General features: G+C 37.4%; 2 protein-coding genes across 10 annotated transcripts in view; both read left to right on the top strand.

Annotated features, from left to right (window-relative positions):
• The first annotated feature begins 521 nt into the window (after positions 1-521).
• Positions 522-5963, top strand: gimap4 (GTPase IMAP family member 4). The gene is made up of 3 exons (XM_079863297.1): positions 522-819; positions 2700-3473; positions 3742-5963. The coding sequence occupies exons 1-3, from the start codon at positions 792-794 to the stop codon at positions 3765-3767; spliced, it is 828 nt and encodes a 275-aa protein (XP_079719423.1). The 5' UTR covers positions 522-791; the 3' UTR covers positions 3768-5963.
• Positions 5964-8415: 2452 nt separating this feature from the next.
• asap1b (ArfGAP with SH3 domain, ankyrin repeat and PH domain 1b) overlaps positions 8416-20712 on the top strand; it is a 109951-nt gene continuing 97654 nt past the window's right edge. For 6 of the 9 annotated variants that reach the window (XM_079863143.1, XM_079863146.1, XM_079863140.1 and 3 more), the window contains exons 1-3: positions 8479-8558; positions 8902-8972; positions 10776-10902. In XM_079863143.1, coding sequence (XP_079719269.1) covers positions 8917-8972; positions 10776-10902 — 183 coding nt within the window. In that variant the 5' untranslated portion in view covers positions 8479-8558; positions 8902-8916. Of the gene's footprint in view, positions 8559-8901; positions 8973-10201; positions 10903-20712 lie in introns of those variants that run through there. The other 3 variants (XM_079863147.1, XM_079863144.1, XM_079863141.1) reach the window with 2 other exon arrangements.

Raw genomic sequence — 20712 nt, 5'->3', positions numbered from 1 at the left:
CGATGATTTTGCTAAACTAACACAATACAGTAAGAAGTACCATAGTAAAAGTACTAGTAGTAACCATAGTAGTTAAACACATCAAAATACATATAAAAACACAAACCAACAAATTCCCACCTGTGAAAGGTTATCTAATTTCTTTGGCAATTTATAATCGTCGATTTTACAACCAGAAGCTGAGCAATGTTGTGGCATGATTCTTGTGAGTGACGACACGTTGACCGTTCCAAGATGGCGGGCGCGGTCAAATATGCCTGAACCCTTGCGCTCTCTAAATGCTAGACGCCTCCCACTAGTGATGGGAAGTCTGGCTCGTTCTGAATCGGTTCTTTTGAATCACCTTTTAATTACGCGATTAAATAAACAGTAAAAACCATTTTAGTCACATTGTTTATTTCGTTTTAATTAACAAGAGTGTTTATTGTAATGCCATGTGTGCCAGTTCAGTTCGGCCATGATTAAGCGCTCATAAAACTAATTTTATTTTAAACAAATTGAAATAAATACTGCCATTTCCATCTCTGTTTTGAAAAGATGTGTGTTGATAACAGTTACACATTCAAGGCACACACATATTTTGTTCGCAACATCTCGAGAAAACAACTGATGAACGGTTTGACCAAGAACAGCGAACTATGGTTCAACCGATTCATTGAAAAGATCCGAATCAAAAGACTTGTTCACGCATATTAGACATCTCCCTCCCGCGCCCTTCAAGAAGCAAGCAGGAAATCGCTCTTTTTCTCCCGGATTACTGACACGACTAAAGTTACAAACACGGCATCGTCATGAGCTCAAACAGACCAAATTCAACTGGTAAGTTGTTTTAAAATATAGGGCCTACTGTTGAACAATGCTTATAACGCAGCACTCATACTTTAATTTGGCTTTGTGCGCACTAATGTAGCCGGTGTGTGTGTTTCGGGTGAATGTGACACGTCTCACTGTTTCCGCTGCCCATTCAGACAGGTATGACGCTCACAGGTGAACTTAAGTCACAACAGACCCTCTCACATGACGAAAAAGATGTGAAAAGTAGTTACATGTGAAAGGAGTTATTCTTTATCAACGAATTTGCTATATTAAAGAGTAATGTATAGTGACTTGTACACATAAACACCATTTATCCCGTTTAGTTTTTTCGATGACATACTGTAGCCTATACAAGTTACATACAATATCTAAATAGCGAGTTTTTATAGGAATAAGTGGTTTGCTTTAATATTAATGTTGCTTGGCAGTTTAAGTGATTATTAAGGTCTTGGTCATCTATTTCCTCCTTGCTCAAGCCTGAAGGAGAAACTATGTCATAATATCACATTTCAGATAAAAACAACCTGTTTTTTTCAGAGTTTACATCACTGGGAAAATCCATTCTGGGCAATGCTTGTTTGAAATATGTGTTATTGTGTTTTCCCAGTTATCATTATATCCAAAAGTCTTTCAATATATTATATAATGATTAAAATATTAAGCAAAACCTATACATTTGCGTTCAGAAGATGGGGTCAGTAGCCTAAGTAAAAAAAAAAAAAAAGCTATCTCGCAATTCTGAGAAAAAGTTAGAATTGCGAGATGTAAACTCGCAAATGCGAGAAAAAAAGTCAGAATTGTGAAATAAAAAGTCGCAATTACCTTTTTCATTTTTCATTCTGTGGCAGAAACAAGCTTCCATACAAAATAAAGAAATTTGTAAAAAAAAAAAGAAAAGAAAAAAGTTATCAATAGGCCCTATGCATAAAACCACTTTAAAGGAGAACTCCGGTCAATTTTAACAATGAGCTCATTTTTTGGTAAATTTGGAGTGCTGTCAATACAGAGAACAACGACAAAAATCGGTGTTGCCTACACCATGTTATCCTCTTTTTAAAATTTGCACCCTGTTGACTTCAATGGGGCAAGTTTTAAACCTGCTTTTAGCCTCTTAACATCCTTGATGTGTCATTACAAGTGCACAGCTAATGTGAGTGATTCCTTCAGAGTGAACACGGGTGAATCTGACTGCAGTAGATGTGAAAGATATTAATAAAAATGATGTTTATTCAGCCAGCGCACATACCTGTATTTTCTTCCTGTTTTCGGTTGAAGTCCATAGTAATCGATTGTCGAGTTCACGCGCGTGATCATAGGTAACTAAACCTATGCGTGTAAACTCGACAATCAATTACTATGAGCTTCGACCAAAAACAGGAAGAAAATACAGGTATGTGCGCTGGCTTAAATAACATCATTTTTATTAATATCTTTCACATCTACTGCAGTCAGATTCACCCGTGATCACTCTGAAGGAATCACTCACATTAGCTGTGCACTTGTAATGACACATCAAGGATGTTAAGAGGCTAAAAGCAGGTTTAAAACTTGCCCCATTGAAGTCAACAGGGTGCAAATTTTAAAAAGAGGATAACATGGTGTAGGCAACACCGATTTTGTCGTTGTTCTCTGTATTGACAGCACTCCAAATTTACAAAAAAATGAGCTCAATGTTAAAATTGACCGGAGTTCTCCTTTAAAAATGCTGGATGCTGATTTGTCAAAACAGTGTTTAAGCCATGGTATAATGCACAATATTGCAATAGCAGCTAAACATTTTTATTGTTTATGTCTTCTGTCTTAAAATAGTCTTACCAACCCCTAATTTTCCAGGGTGCCATTTTTGACCCTCTTAATAATTATAATGTATTGGTACCCTACAGCTGATGACCAACTCGACCCTGAGGAAGAGAAGCGGTTGGCGGCAGCCGCCCGTGAGGCTAACCGTCTCCCTGAGCTCCGTCTGATCCTGCTGGGCTGGAGATGGCCGGGGAAAAGCCTAACCGGCAACACCATCCTGGGGCGTGAAGAGTTTCGTCTGGAGCGTGCCGCCGAATTCAGCGTGAAACGCGAAACCGAGGTGGATCGGCGCAAAGTAACAGTAATAGACACTCCTGGCTGGTTTTCATCCCAGACCACACCGGCAGACTATCAGCAGGAGATGGTCCGAAGTGTAAGTATGTGCACACCTGGACCCCACGCATTCCTGCTGGTCATACCGGTGGGCATGTTCACCGAAACGGACCGGGCTCGTATAGAGGAGAATTTGGCACTGTTCGGAGAGGACGTGTGGAAGCACACCTTGGTGGTGTTCACCTGGGCAGAAATTTTGAAGGATAAATCCATAGAAAGGCATATACGAAGGGAAGGTCGTGACCTTCAGTGGGTGGTGGACAAGTGTAAGAAGAGGTACCACGTCATCAATAACTATATTTTTGGCGAGCACCCGCAGCTGCCTCAGCTGATGGAGAAGGTTGAGAAGATTGTAGCTGAAGAAGGTGGTTACTTCATCCTGAAGGCAGATGCAACTAAAACACAAAGTCAAACTCAGAGTCTGAACACCAGTTCAGTGAAAGAGAACAGGGAGCTTGGCGCTAGACCCAAACAGAACGGCTCCTGCAACTCGCTGCGGGCCATGGACGTGGATCCTCCACAGAGTGAGTGCATGTCATAGCATATAATACACAATAGAATTCACAGTGCTGTTCTGTCTATTATTGCATGCATACACTGTTATACTTCTCCTGAACCTTTGTTCTAATTAAAGCTTGAATTTATCAAGCTTACATCATGTCATAGTGTCACGCTGTTGTTTGTTACAATGTCGAAAATTGGTAGCATATAGTGTCATAATGAAAACTTTTTTTTGCATGATACTGCATAGCATTTGAATGATGGAATTTCTTTGTTTTTCTATCTCTGCAGGTTTGGTTGAAGGACTGAGTGACTGATGCTGTGTGAACAGTTCCAGTACTTCTGTATTCATTACCTCAATTCCACTGCACTTAATAGTGCCTAAATTATTAGTCAAATACACACATATCAGTCCACTAGTCCAAGCAGCTTCAGGTAGTAGGGTTTATAGTAAGCAATTGTCCCTGTAGCTTATTCTTCTCAACCTAGATATATAACGGATAAGACGCAGCACAAATTACTATCATCAAAAGACAAATTTATTTTAGTAAATCAGTAGTACAATACTGATTAAAAGTATATCACTACTATAGTTACACACTGACTCAATCACCCATGTCCTTTTAAACTATTATATGTGATGCAGAGAAAATTGAGGTACAGTAATGGTGTCTAGTAGAACAGAAACACTCCAGACTCATAAATTATTTGCACTTAATTGCTTGTAAAGTGCCTCAACGAATGCACTAATATAGTTATCAGAGATTGGAGTCTAGTCATTATAATATAGCATGGGTTAGTTACGTTGGTGTCAGTTATTATGGATTTATTAATTTACAAAACCCAATGTTACATTTTCCATTTTATTTCACATCATAGCTGCTGTTTTAGGTGTTTTAGATACAGTACGTCCCCAATCCTTATCAAAAGTATATTTATGGATGTTTTATAATGATATTATTTTCTAATAATATCATTATTGCTGTTTTATTATTTGAGTGTATATGAAATATTTTCATCACCCTGAAGTTACTGATTGTTTTATGATTGCTGTGATGCTTTCTAAAAAAAAATCTTTCAAATGGTTTCCTCCTGAAACTGTTGCTGCTTAACTGTTTTATTATAAGCACTATGAATGAATTTCATCACTGTTTTTATTTTGGAATATGAGTTCTTATGGTACTTGATTGACTTCTATTAATTGATTTATATGAATGCATTCCTTTTTTCTTTTTTTTTTAGATCTGTTGATATTTCTGACAACCATAAAAATGTCCTTTCCAGACATCTGTGTGACTTTATCATGAGGATTTAATGCTTCCCTGCAATCAAATACTTTATGGTTCACTTTTGACTTCAACACGTTACCAAATTATTCCTTTTTTATATATTTTGAATTCATATTGTTATTACTATTGTGGTGGTTGTTTTAATGATAATAAAAATATATCCTCCTATTTCAATTGGGTCCATTTTGACCCGGAAGAGGTACATACAAATCTTTTAAAAATCCATAGTTTTTAATATGTATATTAAACTTTGTAAGTTTAAGACTGTCAAAATACACATTTATTTTTGCAGATTTTATTTTAGTTTCTTCAGGTAATCAATTTAAACTAAATTTCAGGTCCGTTTTGACCCGAAAATGAACTGTGGCTTTACACATGAAAGTTTGCTGCTGCTGCTTCTTTTTTTTTTTATATTAGTTAGATTTGTCTCAAATTACTTACATGTAATACATTTACCCTCTTTCCTACACTCGCACACACACATTTTTTCCTTCCCACTGGGGCTGCATTTTGTTTATAAACATGCTCATCCATGTGCACACAATAATTCTGAAAAAAAAAAAAAATTCACTTAATGTGATTGTAGAACAAAAGTTCAAAAGTCCACATTTCACTTTGCTAACCACCTATTAATAACCCATCGGGTAAAAAGGAAATTCCAGTTGGTTTAACCATTTTTCTTTTGTATTTTTTTTTTAAAAGTAAAATTAATATATTTTGTTTGAAGACATTTTGAAAATATAGATGTTTTGTTAGAAAATAATATGTAGGTTTCATAAATTTAAACTGTTTTGAGCATTCATGAGTTATAAGTAAGTTCTAAAAGAATTTAATTACATTCATACTGGTAATTCTGATTTTATATTTTCTTATAAATTTCATCTAATGATATATTCACATACAATCTTGGTAGCCTGTTAACACAAACTAATAATGAACTGCACTTCTACAGCATTTATTAATCTTTGTTAATGTTAATTTCAACATTTACTTATACATTATTAAAATCAAAAGTTGTATTTGTTAACATGAATTAATGCACTGAGAACTAACATGAACAAACAATGAACAGCTGTATATTTTATTAACTAACATTAACAAAGATTAAAAATACTGTTACAAATGTATTGCTCATGGTTAGTTCATGTTAGTAAATACATTAACTAATGTTAACAGATGAAACCTTATTGTAAAGTGTAACCAAAATTTTCATAAATATTGATAATATGTATTTTCTTGCATCACACTGTTTATTCTTGAAAAAAATTCAAAGAATTAAAAAAAAAAATTCATTAATAAAAATGTGGTAAATTAAGTAATTAGCAGGTAAGACATGGTAACATTCAAAACGTTAAACCGTTTGTGCATTCACTCATCAATGAGAAGTTACTGATTAAAATACAATATGGAATTTAATTTAAAAAAATGATGACTGTTTGAACAGCTTTTAAACTATTTTACAGGTTGAATGGGCTCTTTTATTATTTTCAAAATGACTTATTTTGCATAACTGTTTCCATCATCTTACCTCACAGAAATGTAGTCAGTTAAGAACATAAATGTGTTTTTTTTTTTTTATCTTTACTGCTTATAACCACAAGGTGGTGATTTTAATTATCAAAATGTTGTCAGGGATTTTTACTGTCATAATCTATAATCACAGACAGGACTTCTGAATATCAATAGTATTTATTCTACATTTATCTGAATATAATCTGCAACATTAAAATGGTTAAGAGCAAAGTTAATACAGAACATAAAATAATATGTCAGTAAAAACAGAGGACAAAATACTCAAGTCTTCACTTCAGATTTTTTGTGTACTGTGACAGTTGCCATATGCTGTAAACAAAGATCAGTTATAAACTAGACCTGTAGAACAGCAAGACAAATCTATAGTCCATTAGGACCTCTAAAATTACAGATACATTTTCCAGTCCACTGTATCGAAATCAATGCATAAGCACTCTACCCATAACTCTGCAGAGTATTGATTATTAGACACAATCTCAGCATTGTTTGATGGGGATAGCAGTGTTTTGTAATTATTGTGGACATCATGTATAAGTGGATAGGAAGATGAAAACAACGGAAGTTGTTTAGCTATGGACAAGGTATCATTGGGCTACTTAAAAGTTAAAAGGAAGTTCAAACAAATGCAAACAGCACTGTATACCATGTTTTTTCTACCATGTTTTTTTCAGGAGTGTATTTTCTGTATTGTACATATTATACGTATTATACGTACGTTATATTTGTTTAAAATCCTTATTTCCAAAGTCTAAGAGCAAGTGAATGCCCTGTTGCATGTTAAATGTCAATTAGCAGCCTGTTGTCTTTCCATAAGATCAAATGATGTGCTTCATAGCATAAGGATTCCACAAGACCTTCAACATTCTAGCATTTTGTTTTTTTTTTGTAGCCCAGAGATTTGAGGAGACATAATATAGCTGGAAAACATGAGGGAAGCCGTTTAGTAGTTGGCAAGAGGAATTCAAGTATTCCCATTAGACTGGGATTGTCGGAAGGGCCATGGCCATGCACAACTGTGTTTGATTAGAAGATTTTGATGGTCTATAGTTATCAACAAAGATCTCTCAATTGGAAAACGGGCCTGGTCATGGAAAAATATAAGATGGATAGGAAAATTATATTTTGGTGCTTGCAAAAATCTCAGAGAAATTGATTTTGCTTGCAAAACTCTCTCTCTCTCTCTCTCTCTCTCTGCATTCCCCCAAGAAACTGCTTTCATTTGCAAAAGTGTTTCGCTCTCTCACAAAATTGTTCACTTGAGAAAGTTTTTTTTTTTTTTTTTTAGCTTTTTAATCTTAATTTTTAACTGCTATAGAGGTCAAATTATTATTATTTTTTATTTAGACTCAAATCAATATTTTAATGACCAAGTATTTACTTATTTGATGAATAGTAGTCTAGTTACATAACGGCCAAGCTCAGAGAAAATATCCAGAGACAACCTCTTCTGACCCCCAGTTCCCCACCTCGTCCCCTATCCCGTCTGAGTCAACACAGACAAAACATTTACTTTTAACTATGGTACTTCCCAATAAAACTGTCGGAAAATTACAGGTTCCAGGAGCCCCTTAGCCTCAGCAGTTCCTCTTTAGATGACCATGTGTTATCATCTTGGCTTTATAAATAATTCTTTCTGACTGGAATCACAATTTCCCTTTTAAAGAAATAGTAACCCTCTAGAAAAAAAACAGGAAAGTGACACATACAGAATGGAAAATAGACAAAATACCACTGCTGTGTGACTTCATTTGAGAAAAGAATAAAATAGGTAATAAATCTGATGTGCAATGAATCACAATGGGGTTTATCTTCATGATTTTCATGAAAGAACCAAATCCTCAAGGCCTATGCAACTGTGAAGTAAAGTTTATTTTAAAACTCTATTGGTACAAACGCATGAGTCAGTTTAGTTTTAAGTGCATAATCTAACCTGAAATACTTAATCTAATATTATTATTCTACATAGAGTCAAGCGTGACCCTGTGCTCCCCATCCAACACAGCCATGTGTGGTATATCACTCTGTGTGAGCGTGAGGGTACCTCACTTGAGAAGGCACATGTTTACACAGATCTCACATTTCCTGTCCCAGGTCTCCTGGATTTCCGTAGTTCCTGAGTCATTAGGTTCTGGATCCTGTAGCCATTGTAACAGGCTATTTTTCAGCACACATGGTCGCTTCTCCCTTCCTCTCCGAACAGGGAAGGGACCCATGGGCAGATAATATCCCAACACCCACTAAACTCACCGAAGAGAGGATGGCAGCACAACTCAGGGATTAATCTTGGTGAGTAGGCTACTATAGCATATTTAATATTTCTGTTAAGGTTACATCTATTATTGTACTTTACATGTAGGCTACCTTTACATGCAAATCTCTTTGAGCTATTGCTTGAATGAAAGGGTCTCATAAATGAAGTTTATTGATATATTAAGAATATATTAAGTACAAAAATCTAGAGCATAATGCAAATTATGAAAAATATAACTGATGTTCTTTATTGGGTTAAGTCGGATTTATTTGTTTTAGAATTAAATTAATATAGGCCTATAAGGTTAGGAATGTAAGTAAAGATGGATCTGTAAAGAAAAAGGTCATCCATTATGATCTGTGTTTTTCCCCATTAAAGCTACAAGCTGAAGTCATGAGATCATCATCCTCTCGTCTCAGTTTTTCCTCGAAGGAACCAATATGGAACCGGTAAGGAGTTCTGCTTTTAGATATATTAGCGATCAAATGTCTTAAAACTAAATATATTGATAAAAAGGTAGCTCTAAATGTGTGATAACTGTCCTTTTTTTTCACAGGAATGTGCCAAAAATACAATGCATTGAGTAAACTTTACATGCATTTCACTATTTGACCTGTAGAAGTCGCACTTGTTAGCCTACTACATTAACAATACTGGATACATATTATGTAAACATACATTAACTAAAGCTCAAATTGATGATTTATTATACAACTACGAGTAAGTAAGACACTGTAGGCCTAAATCAAAGTCATTTTCTGTCATAAAACAAAGAATAACACATTGCATGGCGGTTTAGTGTAAATGTGTATGTGTGTGTGTGTGTGTGTGTGTGTGTGTGTGTGGGGGGGGGGGTTGTTTAAAAAAAGGGGTTTGTTTAACTTTGACTGGAAATTTGAAAAATAAGACTGGAAAACTTATTTACTTTTAATTCATTTATCTGAGTTGCTGTAATAGTGTTACAGGTTGTATTTATATTATATGCAGAAAATGAGCTATGACTGACTACAGTGTACTTTTTACAGTGTAGATATCTAATTCAGGATTCCATTCACTTTTTTAGTATATTGACATATATTTAATTAAAAACAGTTTCTACAGACTTGACTCTAGAAAACCTTTGCCACTTTAGAAGCAAATGCTTTAACTATTTAGCCTCTTTTTAAGAATGTTACTTTTGACGATATAAAATATAAAATTCTGTATAAAAATGTCTTAGGGATAGTTCACCCCAAAATAAATAATCTGTCATCATTTACTCACCTTTAAGTTGTTCCAAACCTGTATAAATTTCTTTCTTCTGCTGAACACAAAAGAAGATATTTTGAAGAATGTTGGTAACCAAGAAGTTGACGGTATAGCAATTGACTTCCATAGTTTTTTTTTTTTCTACTAGAAAGTAAATGGCTACTGTCAACTGTTTGGTTACCAACATTCTTCAAAATGTCTTCTTTTGTTATTCAGCAGAAGAAAGAAACTCATACAGGTGAAGTATCCCTTTAACTTCTAGTGACGTTGATCAAGTGTTTTCCCGCAAAAGTCTAGCTATGTCAGAAACATACACTTTTATAACATTTTGCAGATAGCCTACACGATGCCAAACACTGAACTGCTGCCCACGGAGCCTGGCTGTGTGAGTGGGTTTAGTGAGAGTCGAAGCATGCGCAGAGGGGTGGGTGGGCGAATGTAGAGCAGAGCGCGCGAGTGTGTGTGCGCGCGCGCGGATGTCATACACTCCGCGTTGCGCATTTCACACGATCTGAGTGCAGTGAGCGATCAGGCAGGCGTTTGACAAACAGCGGAGTATGAATGCATTCACTGACACCTATGCACTGCAACATAATTCGACGCTATAACAGCAGTGTTTGTCGTAAACATCACACGGGGGAACGTTATGTGGGCATCATTTCACGGCGCGTGCTGTTGGAATCGCAACTAACGTTAAACAACTCAGATCAACTCCAAGCTTCATGTTCGAGGGGTAAGGGGTGAGACAGCGTGCTTATCCCAGTCCCAGGGGGAGCGACTGAACCCAAATATAACAGGTCGTTGTGTTTTCCGGAGGGAGAACCGCTTAGCGCGTGCTAGTAACGATAGTTTGTTTTGTGCGCGTGCTGCTGCAGTAGACATCTCGCGCACCGTTAGCTCAACATCTCTACGGCCTCGGAAGTTCGTTTGTTTTTCTCCTTTTAATGCTTTCGGTCGTCTGAACACTCATTTCTATCTATTCTCTGGACGAACCCACGCTTTAGGATGCCGGATCAAATATCGGTGTCGGAGTTTCTGTCGGAAACAACAGAGGATTACAACTCTCCCACTACATCCAGCTTCACCACCCGCTTGCAGAGCTGCAGGAATACAGTCGGCGTGTTGGAGGAGGTACGAAACTGCTTTTCTCGTGCTGCAATGCATTAGTGGATTGCATCTGTTTACACTGGCACTTGTAATTGCGTCTGTTTACCTCTTTACGTTTATACATTGCAGTATTTTTTGTGCATCTGATTATGTTCGTGCTTTGCATATATTTACTTTGTACTGCTCCTCTTTACAGTGGTGCATAAGTACATAATATCTGTTTTTATTAGTGCACTTCTGTCTACATTTGTCTTTAACATCTGTTCATTGCATCTAGCATTTGTCAGCTGCATCTTTTTACAGTGACGGCGCTTTACTGTATTGGATCTGTCTTTAGTAGCATTTGTTTACATTAGTTCATTGCATTTAATAACTTTGCTATTTTGAATTGGTCCATTGCGTGTGTTTACTGTGTTTTTTTGAGTTTGCATCAATGTATTGTAGCTCTTTACTTTGGCGCTTTGCATTAGTACATTGCATCTGTTTATATTAGTTTATTACATCTGTTTACATTGTACATTGTATCAGTAGTATATTGCGTACATTTCGTTTTTGGTACTTTGAGTTAGTGCATTTGTATATTATTGCATTGCCATTACTGCATCTTTTTACTTTAGTACTTATTGCATCTGTTTATATTGGAGCATTGTGTCAGTTAATATTAGTATTTTTTTAATGTTTGCAATGGTGCTTTGCATTTGCACACACATGCATCACTTTACATTGGCACATCATATTTGTTTTCATTGCTATTTAGCTTTAGTACATTCTTTTTTTACAGTTCATTAATATGTTGCATATTTTCAGTACATATGAAATCTGAGAGGCAGTGAGCAACAGTCTGCAGTGTGGGCTGCAGTTTTGTTCAGCCAGCTGGTCTGGCTTCTGATTCCACTGATGATTCATTGGGTGTACAACAGTTAAAAGTCTATGCCAGCTTTGAGAGTCATATCTTGGAAGTGATATGGATGTTTTTGTGATTCATAACAAGCAACTGATGTATAGAATGGTTGAGTTTAATTTATGGTAAAAGGCCCCTGAGAGCATGTATTTGTGCATGAATCACTTTAAAATGCATATTAAGGTTTTGTTGGGATTCAGGAGCTACTCTCTTTTCATAGGATGATCTCATTTTGTGACATTCTGTAATTTAAAAGCAGGAAAAGTTTACTTGGGTGGATTCTCACGTATCTTTAGTTTACTTGTGTGTTTGTATGCATAGTCCCTTGTTATTTAAAATAATTCTTAAAATAGCCTATTGAGTCAGTCATAGCTGTGCTAAGATTACTTTGAACACCTGCTCCGATCGCAAAAGGCATTCTGCCTGTTTAACTAGATATTCTAGACACGATTTGGGCGATGCAAACCATCTAAAATATTGACCATATATGTGGGTTTTAAGAGGGTGGATAATGTATATCAACACATGTCACATTAGAAGCATTATGGTCTTTATAACATTTAGCAGCATGCAATTGTACCACTTCTGCATGTACGTGTAAGACAGGAAGCTGTTCTTGAACATAGAGTGATGAAATGGCACTTTAATCACCACTTCCCTTTTAAAGTAAGTAGAGATGAGATGACCATCTTCAACAACACAAAGTCAGTACAGGGATTTTTTCTGCATTGAAAATATTTTTGCGGCTGCCAAAATGAATCTTTTTCCCACCAGGTTTATTTGATTCATTTGTTTATTTGAACCTGCGGTTCTGCAGGACCAGTACCCGCTGATGGCCGGCTGCTTTAAAACACTCCCTTGTGTGTTTGTGTGAAAGATGAAGAGCGTCAAAGGTTTCAATTTACAACGTGTTTTTGCAGCATTGAGCTTTGAAGCCAATCACAGACATATCTGTTGAACATGTAAACGCAATCTAATGTGTTTAAGTCCGAATCTGCTCAATAACTCTCAAAACAACAGAGACTTTGTCCAGCGTGAGTTCGAATCTTTACTAATTATAATCCAAAAAGTATAACACAGTGTTAATAAGAGATTAATTAGCCTACACAGCATAGACAGCTTCATTGATTATTAGGGGTGTAACGGTTCACAAAATTCATGGTTCGGTTCGATACGACATAGTGGTGACACGGTTCGGTACGTTTGCGATAAAGCAAAAAGAAACAAATGGCAGAGAAATTTCCTTGATTTTTTTTTTGTGATATGTATACTCACCTAAAGGATTATTAGGAACACCTGTTCAATTTCTTATTAATGCAATTATCTAATCAACCAATCACATGGCAGTTGCTTCAATGCATTTAGGGGTGTGGTCCTGGTCAAGACAATCTCCTGAACTCCAAACTGAATGTCAGAATGGGAAAGAAAGGTGATTTAAGCAATTTTGAACGTGGCATGGGACGGGCCGGTCTGAGTATTTCACAATCTGCTCAGTTACTGGGATTTTCACGCACAACCATTTCTAGGGTTTACAAAGAATGGTGTGAAAAGGGAAAAACATCCAGTATGCGGCAGTCCTGTGGGCGAAAATGCCTTGTTGATGCTAGAGTTCAGAGGAGAATGGGCCGACTGATTCAAGCTGATAGAAGAGCAACTTTGACTGAAATAACCACTCGTTACAACCGAGGTATGCAGCAAAGAATTTGTGAAGCCACAACACGCACAACCTTGAGGCGGATGGGCTACAACAGCAGAAGACCCCACCGGGTACCACTCATCTCCACTACAAATAGGAAAAAGAGGCTACAATTTGCACAAGCTCACCAAAATTGGACAGTTGAAGACTGGAAAAATGTTGCCTGGTCTGATGAGTCTCGATTTCTGTTAAGACATTCAGAATTTGGCATAAACAGAATGAGAACATGGATCCATCATGCCTTGTTACCACTTTGCAGGCTGGTGGTGTAATGGTGTGGGGGATGTTTTCTTGGCACACTTTAGGCCCCTTAGTGCCAATTGGGCATCGTTTAAATGCCACGGCCTACCTGAGCATTGTTTCTGACCATGTCCATCCCTTTATGACCACCATGTACCCATCCTCTGATGGCTACTTCCAGCAGGATAATGCACCATGTCACAAAGCTCGAATCATTTCAAATTGGTTTCTTGAACATGACAATGAGTTCACTGTACTAAAATGGCCCCCACAGTCACCAGATCTCAACCCAATAGAGCATCTTTGGGATGTGGTGGAATGGGAGCTTCGTCCCCTGGATGTGCATCCCACAAATCTCCATCAACTGCAAGATGCTATCCTATCAATATGGGCCAACATTTCTAAAGAATGCTTTCAGCACCTTGTTGAATCAATGCCACGTAGAATTAAGGCAGTTCTGAAGGCGAAAGGGGGTCAAACACAGTATTAGTATGGTGTTCCTAATTGACCAACCAGAGCGTTTTCCCACCTGCGGAGCTAGTTGATAGATTAAACTTTTGCCGTATCCGGTCGGCAAAACAAACACATCTTCCTTTTTTAAGAATGACTTCAGTGCCGTTCTTTGTTCTTTTCTCAAAGAATAGCTTAAATCCAAGTCCTCCAGAGTCGCGGCCAAAGCCGTTGCGAAAGACCGCTGTTCTCCAGCAACAGCAGCCATTCTTTGTTTTCAAGTAGCAGGGAACTGTCACAACTCTGTCGTCATTATGTTAAGTCTGCCGACTCTATACACGATGTGATTGGCCTGACTAGAGTTTGGTTTTTCCAGATCGATCGAAAGCCAACGGAGAGTTGCTAGACCACCCTGGCTGCAAAATAAAATTTGCTGCCGCTAGGGTGCGTCTAGATTTCTAGGCTATATGACAAGTTCATTCATGGCACAATGTTTCTCCTGGTTTCCACGTCAACGCTGTTTGATCTAATAGAGATCTACGGTTAATAACAGAGAAATTTGAATGCTTCTCACTTGATCTCGCAGAGATGTTATTATTTCAGTGGTGAATTCAAATGCTTTCTTTACTGGATCTCTTATTGCTGTGTAGTAACAGTGTCGCTTGATCAAGATCGGCTCGCGCTGCACTGACATTGGTCCAAACTCATGAACGGTCCATGAAGCACAAAGTAATGAGTAGTGCGGTTTCATTCTGCTTTCATTATGTTTTGACATTTGATGTTGGGCAACGTTGTTGTGGTGGTCACGCCCGCAAAAAAATGGTTCAACCGGCCTTGTACCGAACGGTTCAATACGAATACGTGTTGCGTTACACTGCTATTGATTATAACAGGATTTTTCGCAAGAGTGCAGCTTATACCTTGCATTGTAATTGACAGCTTCAATGATTATAATGGCTGTGATCTTTGCTGGCTTTCTGTGTATAATATATATTTTTCATGGCAAAGTTCTGGATTGACAACCATATTTTAATGCGATTGAAACCAATTGAACCATAGCAATGGACGGAACAAAACAATCTGATACTGTCTGTCAAATCATCTGTGCTTTAAGTCTTGGAGTGTAAATGCAAAATAACAGACTAGCCACTTTTTCTGTGTGTAATGTTACTTTGTTATTCATTTTATTACTAACTTTTCAAATCGGTCACTCAGTGCCTTTTTACTTACACATTTACAGATTTTTACATTAAAAATAGTTTTATGATCTATCCTGACAGTGATTATTTTATTAATAAACAGGATAAGTTAATATTACATTGTCAGTACTGGGTTCGCAGTTCACATGTGTTGGGTACTTTGCACCGTATGACCGTGTTTGTCCGCCACCACCGAAGACCATTTTTGACCCAGGAAAAACCCTGTAGTAGTCTCAAAATGCATGCTTTCTTTAAAATCATACCTGTGGTGTCAAAAGCAGAAGTATCAAATTAAGTGAGGAACATGATTAGGTTCCAATGGATAAGATATTTTGATAGGAATCAGACACTTTGTAGACACATCAGTCTTATCTTACATTTAAAATGCAATGCCTATGCCGGTATATTCATTGGATCAGTGTGTATCCCAAGCCCTTAATGTGGAGATTGGAGATGATGAAATTCCAGATGGATCCAAGCTGCAAGTTAGAGTTAGTCATGTTATTGAATAGCTTAATTTGGGAAGTTTTTTGTCAAATATCCCATGTGGTTTACAATTTGTATGTCTTATCAATCTAACCAATGACATTGTGTGAACATCAAACATTGTTTATCTTGCATACATTGTCATCTTATCATTAATTGAGGCAATTGTGTGTCAAGTGCTATGATGCATTTGGAATCTCCTGTGGTGTATATCGCATCTCTGGCAGTGTATTTATGTGGTGTGTGTCCATGAAGTGTGCTGATGTTACAGACGCAAGGAGGGGGGATGTGTGCTGAAAGCTTCCAGCTTGGCTGATGCTTTGCTCTATTACGCAACACACAGTCCTCACAGCAATGATCTATTCAGTGCCATCAAACCCAAAGCCTGAGCCAGAGCAAGAGAGAGAAAACAACAGAAACAGAAAAACAAATGCAGGACAGATTCAGAAGGACTGATAGATATTGGTGGACACAACTGAGTTAGCAGAATGTTATTAATGCACACTAGGAATGCACCAATGTATTGGCCGATAAAAGCAAATATCTGCAGTGCACTATTGGACAGACACTTGACAATTGATTAAAAACAGGCGATGGGAGGGCCGAATGTTATTAGAGATGCACAAATCGACCGGCCAGGTACTGAAATTGGATTTTCCGCATGACTGACCCTGACCGGTAACTGGCCGGTCAGTCTCACGTCTTTCTGATTCCGAGCTTGTCCATTTTGTTGCCAGCGGCACAGGCAATAACGTCAGCTGTGCATTCTTTCAGTTTTCTCTCTAACTGTGAAGTGACACACACCCGCCTCCTCTCACTCACTTGCCTCATTCGGTCTGGTTCAATAGTGCTTGTGTTGCTCATAATTTTACTAATTCCCACAGGTTTGGCTCTCACAGCAAAAGTGCGTGCACTACTGATCTGTATAAGTGCAGCGCACAAAAGTACCAAATGAGTGGCTTTTTTGTGCTTAAACGGTCAGATACACACAAAATTATGTCAAAATGCCAGTCTTGGCAAGTATTCAGTTAAACACAGTCAGTTTTGGAACCTAATTATTTGAGAAAGATAACGCAAATCGTGTAACAGTATTGGATCCTATACTATTAAACGTGACAGCTGTCTAGTATTCCTGCTGATGTCTGTTATGCTAATAAAAGAACAAAAGACAAAGAAAATCACTCTATGCTCTTACAATGAAGACTAGCCAGACAGTGTTATTTTACATTTGATTACTTTCCTTTCTATAGTAGCCTAGCCTATATCTTATCTGAATGAGTATACCCACCTGACAAACTTGAAGCCGTGTTTATTCCATATCTCTCTATCCTATTGGATTAATTTGTGCTCTTGTTTGAAATTTGTTTATTTGTTCTTATTTTGTTACTGTCTTTTAACTTGTTTTTTTAATGAAAATAAAATTTTAGTTTGAAGAAAAGTAAATGTTTGTTTGTATGCTGTCAATTAGCATACTGTATAGTTATTTGAAAAAATCGGAATCTGCAAAAATCGGTAACGGCAGGTCACACTTAAAAAAACGCGTAGTAAATTGTAAATTGCAATCGGTGCATCTCTAATTGTTATGCCTGCCTCAATAATTAATATATCGACTTATCGCGCAATATATGGACAAATCGATAATTTTTGATGAGACGATACATTGCCCATTGTGTTTACATAAATTAATGAACGAAAACATAAAATTAATGTAAAACATAAAAACTAATATTTTCCCGATCATGCTGTCCCTTTCATCTTATATGCTCTTCGTGTCAGAGGCAAAAGCAGGGCTCAGGCTCCTACATAAACAGTGGTAGAGCTGCACAATATTGATGAAAAATGCGATAAATAATGCAATATTTGTTATGCGATACGATTATGTGTAAAATGATTTTAAATTATATTTAAAAACTGAAAATGATATAACTGCTATACAGTGCCCTTCATAAGTTTTGGGACAGTTTGCTATGGAGTCAGTCAAGAAAGATGAAAGATTTATGAAAAGAAAGAATATGAGACCCAAGAACAGAATGTCACATTTTTTTATTGGCTGTTTCAACACATATGTTTTACCAACTAAGAAGAACAGCACTTTTAGAGATTCATCCCTCTATCTAATGTGAGCATAAATATTGGGACAATTTAACCTAAAGCAAATGTACAAGCTTCAAAGCAATAGTATTTAGTTGCAAATCCCCTGCATGCAATCACAGCAGTAGACTCTTGGTTTCAAAAATGCTTTTCCAAGCCTTTAATACAGCCATTTTCAACTGTTGCTTGTTTTTGGGAGTTTCTGCCTTTTTTAGTCGTCTCTTCAGCTGTTGAAATACACGTTCAATAGGATTTAAATCTGGAGATTGATTTGGCTATTGTATGACCTTCCATTTCTTTCCCCCGATAAACTCCTTTATTGAGTTATCACTAGCAGTGTGTTTTGGGTCACTGTCCTGTTGCAATATGCATCGCGTCCCTATGAGTCTGGCGGCATTTTCTTGAATATTAGTAGCCAATATGGTTTTGTAAACTTCTGAATTCATTCTGCTGCTGCCATCATTCATTAAGTCATCAATAAAGTTTAGTGACCCTGTTCCAGAGGCAGCCATGCATGCCCAATGCCATGAAACTACCTCCGCATGGTTTACAGATGAGGTTGTATGCTTAGTTAGGATCATTTGCAGATCCTTTTTTTTCTCCACATTTTTGCATCACTTGATGGCACACGGCTCAAATGTACTCTCTGCAACCGGTTACAAAGCATTTAACGCTGTTGTTGGTTATTAAAAATATCTAATGGATGAACTCCTCGAACGCCTCGATTGGGCAGATTTATTTATGCGCTGTCAGTCGTGGTAAAACTTCACGGTTTTATGGACAACGCCATGTTTGATGCTGTCACTATGCTTACCCCTATGGTTAGTTAGAATGCGGTTGTGGCTTCAGGTTTTTGATTACATCGATTACGTAAATTAGTCCTTTTGCATGGAATGCGACGATTCGTTGCACTGTTTATGTTCCCCAATGACGGTGCCTCCTGGGCATGCATCTGAAGTCTAGAAATTTTGGAAAAGTCAAGTCAAGTCAAGTCATCTTCATTTATATAGCGCTTTTAACAATGTAGATTGTTTCAAAGCAGCTTTACAGAGATAAGCGTATAATTTAAGGTAACAGAGATTGTTTCGGCTTTACAGCAGAGTTAAGTTATTTCCATCTGAAGTTAGTTTTGATTGATTTGCTTCCGTCGCAATGATCATTTGTTATTAAATTAGGGGCCGCTAAGACGACACCAATCCCTCTACACAGACTTTAAACGCGAATCTGTGAGAAACGTTGTGGCGTTCACATGAGCATTTAGAATGAGTTCTATAGTTATGTGCGTTTGAATATATGCAGGTTTGGAATTCCCTACAAGCCAAGCCTAAACAAAGTACTTGTCTTTCCCTATAAATTTTGATAAAGAATTTTATTTTATTTTGTTGCTTTGGGGTAGGAACGCGAAACGGATTTTCCCGACAACGCCTTATCTGTAGAGTGGTAGTGGGATCCTCCATAGGGAGAGACTAGTTGGCACTTCAGCACTGCGTTGTCATCGGTCCAGGCGAAGGTCCTTCGTCAGATCTGGATACGGCCTGGATCCGGCAGGCTGCAGGAAAACCTCGGGATAAACACAGACACTAAAATTAGCGTAGATGCCATTCTTCTCATGATGTAACGAGTACATCAGGATTTTTGGGAAGTGTTCCCGGTTCCGGCTGACCTAATCTATGCAGCCTAACATTAAATTATAGAAGTCTATAATGTATTATGTGAAAGCTAGGTCAAAGAGATGTGTCTTTAATCTGGCTTTGAACTGACAGAGTGTGTCTGCTTCCCGGACAATGGTAGGAAGACTGTTCCAGAGTTTTGGTGCTAAATAGGAAAAGGATCTACCGCCAGCAGTCGATTTTGATATTCTAGGTATTATCAACTGGCCGGAATTTTGAGATCGCAATAGACGTGATGGACTATAATGCGTTAAGAGCTCGCTCAAGTACTGCGGAGCTAAACCATTTAGTGCTTTGTAAGTGATCAGCAATATTTTAAAATTGATGCGATGTTTAATAGGGAGCCAATGCAGTTTTGACAGAACCGGGCTAATATGGTCATACTTCCTGGTTCTGGTAAGAACTCGAGCTGCTGCGTTTTGAACCAGCTGTAATTTGTTTATTAAGCGTGCAGGACAACCACCCAGTAGAGCATTACAATAATCTAGCCTTGAGGTCATGAACGCATGAACTAATTGTTCCGCATTTGTCAATGAGAGCATATGGCGTAATTTAGATATATTTTTAAGATGGAAAAATGCAGTTTTACAGATACTAGACACGTGACTTTCAAATGAAAGATTGGTATCAAAGAGCACACCCAGGTTCCTAACCGACGACGAAGACTTAACAGAGCAGCCATCGAGTGTTAGACAGTATTCTAGATTATTACGTGAGGAAGTTTTTTGTCCAATAATTAGAAACTCTGTTTTTTCAGAATTTAGAAGTAGGAAATTACAAGTCATCCAATTTTTTATATCCGCTATGCATTCCGTTAATTTTGTGAATTGATAAGTTTCGTTAGGTTTTGAAGAAATATAGAGCTGAGTATCATCGGCATAGCAGTGAAAGCTAATGCCATGTTTCCTAATGATATCTCCTAAGGGTAGCATGTACAGAGTGAACAGCAACGGTCCTAGTACTGAGCCTTGTGGTACGCCATACTGAACTTGTGATCGATGAGACATCTCATCATTTACTGCTACAAACTGATAACGGTCAGATAAGTATGATTTAAACCATGCTAGTGCAATTCCCGTAATGCCAACATAATGTTCTAAT

Source organism: Squalius cephalus, assembly GCF_949319135.1.
Source record: "Squalius cephalus genome assembly, chromosome: 25".
Classification (NCBI taxonomy): domain Eukaryota; kingdom Metazoa; phylum Chordata; class Actinopteri; order Cypriniformes; family Leuciscidae; genus Squalius; species Squalius cephalus.
The sequence above is the reverse complement of the archived record's forward strand: the minus strand, read 5'-3'. Positions and strand labels throughout refer to the sequence as shown.

Coding starts and splice junctions, on each gene's coding strand:
- gimap4 (XM_079863297.1), top strand. CDS start 792: ATGAGCTCAAACAGACCAAATTCAACTG. Junction 820..2,699: donor AAACAGACCAAATTCAACTG/GTAAGTTGTTTT, acceptor GGTACCCTACAG/CTGATGACCAACTCGACCCT. Junction 3,474..3,741: donor GGACGTGGATCCTCCACAGA/GTGAGTGCATGT, acceptor CTATCTCTGCAG/GTTTGGTTGAAGGACTGAGT.